Source organism: Chaetodon auriga, chromosome 16 (genome assembly GCF_051107435.1).
Source record: "Chaetodon auriga isolate fChaAug3 chromosome 16, fChaAug3.hap1, whole genome shotgun sequence".
In the NCBI taxonomy this organism is placed as follows: Eukaryota; Metazoa; Chordata; class Actinopteri; order Chaetodontiformes; family Chaetodontidae; genus Chaetodon; species Chaetodon auriga.
This window is the reverse complement of record NC_135089.1, coordinates 129,591-136,100: the sequence shown is the minus strand read 5'-3', so window position 1 is coordinate 136,100 and position 6,510 is coordinate 129,591. Positions and strand designations below refer to the sequence as shown.

Here is a 6,510-nt window from a genome sequence, read left to right as displayed (position 1 = left end):
GATGGAAGCAGAGCAGTAGGGAGTGGTTGGATCTGAAACGACACTGAAGTTCTTATGCAGCAGGAAATAATTATATGAGAATGTCTACAAGTTGGCTGGCACTGAGACAGACTGTTTGCATGAAGAGTTTCACTGCTGTTTGAACAGCTTTGTTTCTCTTAAACTGTCAGATGTGACCACTGAATAACACCATAGGATCGGTCAACTCAAATGTTCATCAAAGTACTTGATCACAGTAGGTGACTCCCAAACATGTTAAAGAACTCTGCGGACTAGTCAAAGTGATGTGGTCAGCATGACTAAAATACACTTGGTAAGGCACAAATCATCTGGCCAAGATTAAAAACTCCCAGAACACCTCAGCACAAGCAGGAAATGACGCAGACGTGGTAATAAATATTTTCATGTGCAAAGCCAGAAGAGCAAACATTCGACTAACACTGTTCAAGAAAACTTGGAGCAGACTCTCAGTCATTGATGGTTTAAGATTTGCAGCATTTGCTCATCAAACTGACCAACGTTAACGCGAGTTGTCTCTGTTGTGATCTGTTGCTCTGCTGAGTTGTTACAGAAGCTATAGCTAACAGAGATAAATCCACTGCTTCTCTGGCAGGAAACAGCACAGGTGTTTCATCAGACAACAGACTCCCTCAGGCTCTCATCTCGCAGGATGTTGGGGGCATTGAGGGGGGGAGCAGTGTGGAGGAGAAACTCACTCTGAAGCTCCACCTGGGTAGGCGGATCTTCTCCTGAAACCACTGAGACAGGATCCTCTGTCTCTACGCCGTTTCCGTACAGCTGACTAATTCGTTTATAAAGAAGTCCTTCAGTCTCTGGCGGTGACTCCTCATCTCTGCGTCCCTTCATCTTCTCTCGGTATTTGTACGATGCCAGTTTGACCGTCCGCTGCAGGAGGTGTTTCCTATACGCTCTTTGGATCACCATTGCCGCCACTTCTTCCTGTTTCCTCCGCAGAGTGCTGCTGATTGGTTCATATGACACCTGTAGGCAACAATAGTTATCAGTGACATCAGTGTAGTTTGATAAATTATGAACAGTATCAGTCAATCAACGTGTTTTCTAGATTAATAAGATTAGATTAATAATATAATCTGTGCTTCAGTTTTACTGCAGTAATATTGAGAAATAACAGTGATTATGTGAAATACTCTGAGACACTGTGAGAATGAAAATGATAAAAAGATAAATTTAGTTTTTGAATTAAGAAAATAGGTAAAACTACAGAATAGAATAGGATAGAACCTTGGAGGGGTTGTTGGCCATAAACTTCTCCTCCATGCTGGCTTTGAGAGCATCCATCTCCCCTGAATCACCCAAAACCTGCACACATGTAATATACTATAATACAACCTAACATAATGTGACATAAAACATAACACAATAAAAACATATAGAAACAATAACACACGTAGTATATAACATAACTTAAAATGAAGGAACAACACATAAAAAACATTGGATGAAATAATCTAATATGAAAAAATATGTGACCAGGTCATATTACCTGTGCAGTGAGTGCAAGCAGGATGTCCAGACAGTGGATCTTGTCTCCAGGAACCAGAGGCAGATCCATGTGGATCAGTTTGATGGTGTTTGGTTTGGAAATCCTCAGAGGATCCTTCAGAGTGTCGCAGAAATCTGATAATTTACTGTGGGTCGCAACACATCAGAGTCAGATTAGGAACAATAGGTTTAGGTTAAGGTTTATTATTTCTTGCCGTGCAAGGAGGGAATGAAGTCCTTGCGGACTTGTACAAAGTTCCACCCCTATCAGTGAAACCAAACAGAAGACAAGCATGTAAAACACAGAAGATCTAGAGGAAGGAAAACACCAAAAATTAATGGCAACAAGAAATCGGAATCTTGATACAACAAGAGGCAAAACAAATAGGAGACAAGAGCGGAACCGATGAGAGTGGCTGAGAGAGGGAATTGGGATAGATGCTAGGTTCCTGATGACAGTAAAAATTCCTTCAGTTTCTTTTTGAAGTTGGGATAGGAAGAGATGGACCTTAATGATAAGTGTAATTCACTCCAGAGCTTAGGGCCTCTAAAGGTGATATTAAACTAGTGGCTTGACGTGCGGGAGGACGGAAGGATGAGACTGTAGTTGCTAAGCCTCGTCGGATAGGAATGTATATATGTAGTAGGAATAAACACATTTTAGAAAGTAACAGGAAGATCTGTTAAATTTATGTATGAAGAGGTTTGTTGATAGGTAAGAGTTGGTATTTACTGAACAGAGGCAGAGATGGTGTATATCTACTGGAGTGGGAAATCAGTCTTAAAAACCTCTTCTGTATTAGATGTAAACTTTTTAGATGAGTGGGGTAAGTAGCTGCCCAAACAATGTTGCAGTAGTTAATATAGGGGAAGAGAAATAATTACCCATATTAAGATCGAGTTCACAGAAAGTAGTATTATCTTCTAATGCAGATGTGGATCACCTGTATTGTATGAACTGTGAAGCATCAGGGTCGAACTTCTCCCAGGTTTCATAAAACATTTCAAAGTCATCTTCACACAGTGGGTCAGTGCTCTCCTCTGTGGCCACGTTGAAGTTCTCCAGGATGATGGCGATGTACATGTTGACCACCACCAGGAAGGACATGATGATGTAAGTGGTGAAGAAGACAATACCCATCGCTGGGCTGCCACAGTTTCCTCTGACTGTTGATCCTGGGTTCTCTATGTTGGGGTCGCAGTCCGGTGGCGTGTTCATGATGGGATTCAGCAGGCCGTCCCATCCAGCTGATGTGGTGATCATAAACAAACAGATCATGCTGTTCCCAAACGTCTCAAAGTTAAACATGTCATCGATCATGGCTTCCTTCTTCACATAAGCAAAGTTAGACATGCCAAAGATGGAAAAGATGAACATGATGAGGAAGAGGAGGAGGCCAATATTAAAGAGGGCAGGAAGTGACATCATCAAGGCAAACAGCAGTGTCCGGATCCCCTTGGCTCCACGAATGAGGCGAAGAACTCGGCCGATACGAGCCAATCGGATCACACGGAAGAGCGTGGGTGAGACAAAATACTTCTCTATGATGTCAGCAAGGAGGAGGCCTGAAGGGAAGACAGAATGACATCTGAAACAATCTGTTCTTCTTCTGGGTTAAAGAGAAAATGATTGTTGTCAAAATGTAAAGACTAAACAAAACAAAACAAAAAACACTCCATCACTGATCATACTTAACACCCAATTTTCTAAAATTCAAGATATGTAAAGAGAAGACATTCTGACACATGAGAATGGATGATAAGACAATGACATCACCAAATGAGACAATGACATCACAAGACACTATGCCAACTCACCTACGATGGACAGGATGACGACCACAAAGTCAAAAATGTTCCAGCCGACAGCGAAATAATGCTGCCGGAGTGCAATGATCTTCAAAGTGCACTCTGTGGTAAAGATGATAATGAAGACGAGGTTGACCCAGTACAGGATGATTTCTTTCTCTGCACTTTGCTCGTCCGTCTCCACCATCATGGTTACCATGTTGAGACAGATCAACACCATGATGAAGATGTCAAAAAACTGTTTGGTCACCAGGTCAAAGACCAGACCCTGGAACTTATTCTAGTGAGACAAAAAAAGAAGCACACCATGTTAGCCAGAAAAAAAAAGCCTTGAAAACAGCATCAAAATAAATAAATAAATAAAAATTAAATTAAATTTAAATAAATAAATAAATAGATAGATAGATAGATAGATAGATAGATAGATAGTGTATATATATATAAAACTCACCTCAGGGCGTGGAACAGGTTTCTGAGGTTTCTTGGAGCCAAGTTTCTTCATAGCATTGTAATATTTCTTCTGCTCCTCTGTCATGAAAATATCTGTTCCTCCCAAGTAAAGAAAAAAGAAAAGACAAACAGAATATTTATTAACTGAATCTGGACAAAGCTAAAGTTGATCTTTCAATTGAAACTATTAATATTTGAACAGGCTGTCAGTGAATAGAAACATATCTTGGCCTTCTGCTGGTTGAAGTTATCGATGATGACTCCAATGAAGAGGTTGAGGGTAAAGAAGGAGCCAAAGATGACAAAGCAGACGAAGTAAATATACATATACAGATTGGCTTCGTACATCGGCTGGGACTCCACCTGCACACACACAGACGCAGACAGTATTCTGCTGTTATGATTAGACCAATGGTATGTTTGTACCAGTATCTAGTTCGCACAACTATCTGATTTATGATTTCCAAATTCTACAGTTCTTTTTTTTTCAGCAGTCTTGCTGCCTGCAGCCATTTCTCAGACAAAGCGTGTCTCCTTCATAATCACAAACACCTACTGATAGGAAAGAACGTAAAACATTCAATGTCCTCCACAGTGTTCTTGTTGTGATTAGAGCAACATAACTCAGTGCATAGTCAGTGTGCCTGAAAAGTGACGGCGAAGGTGAACACAGCAGAGGAAAAGATTAGCAGGAAGTTGTCAATCTCCCAGTACATGTACAGTACAGGTTATGGTGTCAGTTTAAAAATTCTGCAGCTTCTCAAGACCAAGAAAAGTCTTGTCTATAGTTTCCCATTTGCCGGAAAAGTGAAGGGGGTTAGCCCTTAAGCACTTAAGAGTGCTGTCTACAGTGGAAACACTGGCTAAAGTTTTAAAGAAACTTACACAAAGAGTTTGGTGGAAATGCAGGTTAAGTACCAGTACCAATTCCAGCATTAATACCAGTGCAAGTATAATTACTGATATCTGTACCAGTATTAGTATCAGAATATATAAAACAATGAATTGTTGGACTGACGTCTCTTGAGTCCACCGCTGCGTACATGATGTCCATCCAGCCTTTAAAAGTGGCCTGAAAGAGACAAAACTCATCAGCACAAGTTTTCATTTAAACAGTTGAGTAGACAAGGTCCAGTTGTCTGCATACAGTTAGATGCAACAGGTCAAAAAAATAGAATCCAACAGTGGACAGAGACAACACAGAACCTTTCAGTGAAAAGGATGTTAGCTCAGATACGCAGTTTTCATGCAGCAACAAAAACCTCTTTCTGAAATGATAAAGGGTTAACTCTAAATGTTACTGGGGGAAGTTTGAATTGGGAGTCACATAAACTCGAAGATTCAGTTCAGTTCAATAAACACATAGGTAGCACAAGCTACCTATGTGTTTACTGCTACTGTGTGTAATGCAGAATAGAGCAGTCACTAACTGAACACAACAACCTGTACTTTATGAAATCACATATGTTGAGTGTTGAGACTCACTACTTGCAGCAGTGACAAATAGCCCATCCCAACGTTGTCATAGTTGACCTTGATGTTTTTCCACCGGACCTCAGTGAAGTTTGCCTTAATCAGAGCGAGACACTCAGTCTTGTTGTTGACATCTTCAGGACTAAATACCTCTTCAGACGTCTCGTTAAAACAGTAATAAAACTTTCCTGCAAACAGATTCACTCCCATGATGCTGAAGATCAGCCAGAAGATCAGACACACCAACAGCACATTAAAGATGGACGGGATTGCTCCAACAAGGGCGTTCACCACCACCTGCAGACACACAGACAGGTAGATAGGTTACCTGCTGATAATCCTGTCTGTCTGTGTCAGTGTTTAAAGTGCCTCTCTCACCCGCATGCCCTCAAAGCGAGACAGGGCCCTTAGGGGCCTCAGAGCTCTCAAAGTCCTCAAAGACTTAATGGCTCCCAGCTCTGAGTATCCCAGGATGTTTGCTGTCAGAGACACCAGAGACACCTGTAAGACACAGCACACCTGGTGATGACATCAGACTGCAGGTGACCAGCTAAAGCGGGCTATTAAACACAGCAGGAACAGAGAGACAGGCTGTGTTCTTCTGTGTTTTGTAGTGTTGCTGTTACTGATTTTATGGTTATGTGTTCTTGCAGGTGTCAATGTTCTTACGTCTACAATGAGGAAGTCGAGCCAGCACCACGCATTGGTGAAATAAGTCTTGAATCCGTAGGCAAACCACTTGAGAATCATCTCCACCACAAACACATAGGTGAACACCTGGTCTGCATACTCCAGAACCGTCTTTATGATGACGCGTTGCTCCAGGTAGATGTCTTCAAATGCCTGTTCACATACAGACAAAGATCACTGCCTGCACAGGTGTTCACTGACAGTAGTCATACATCACAGTTTCTGAGCCTCAGGATTGGGTCTAAGAGCTTACTTTACATGCAGGCAGAGCAAAAAAGTTTTGATAATCGTTTGAAATTAAAAACACCAGGTTTGACATAACTTCTATGTTATTCAATAACTTTGTTTTGGTTGTGTTTTTCTTCATTGTTCTATTTTATTTATTATGTCATGTCACTTGATGTTATATTATGTTGTGCTTTTATTCATGTTGGACTGTTGGGCTAGATATTGTATTATGCTGTGCAATTTTATGTTATTTTGTGTGAAGCTGTTTTGCTGTTATGTTATCTTGTGCTATCTTTTATCGTTTACTATGTTATCATTGTTCATCATGCTGTCATT

The 6,510-nt window shown here is 40.9% G+C and overlaps 1 protein-coding gene across 1 annotated transcript in view; it reads right to left on the bottom strand.

Moving 5' to 3' along the window:
* Positions 1 to 397: 397 nt before the first annotated feature.
* Positions 398 to 6,510, bottom strand: part of scn4ab (sodium channel, voltage-gated, type IV, alpha, b) — a 28,180-nt gene continuing 22,067 nt past the window's right edge. Inside the window, exons 20-30 of the mRNA XM_076752410.1 lie at positions 5,926 to 6,099; positions 5,635 to 5,757; positions 5,269 to 5,553; positions 4,802 to 4,855; positions 4,009 to 4,146; positions 3,785 to 3,889; positions 3,343 to 3,613; positions 2,469 to 3,090; positions 1,526 to 1,670; positions 1,264 to 1,341; positions 398 to 1,002 (exon numbers count right to left, since the gene is read on the bottom strand). Coding sequence (XP_076608525.1) covers positions 634 to 1,002; positions 1,264 to 1,341; positions 1,526 to 1,670; positions 2,469 to 3,090; positions 3,343 to 3,613; positions 3,785 to 3,889; positions 4,009 to 4,146; positions 4,802 to 4,855; positions 5,269 to 5,553; positions 5,635 to 5,757; positions 5,926 to 6,099 — 2,364 coding nt within the window. The 3' untranslated portion in view covers positions 398 to 633. The remainder of the gene's footprint in view (positions 1,003 to 1,263; positions 1,342 to 1,525; positions 1,671 to 2,468; positions 3,091 to 3,342; positions 3,614 to 3,784; positions 3,890 to 4,008; positions 4,147 to 4,801; positions 4,856 to 5,268; positions 5,554 to 5,634; positions 5,758 to 5,925; positions 6,100 to 6,510) is intronic.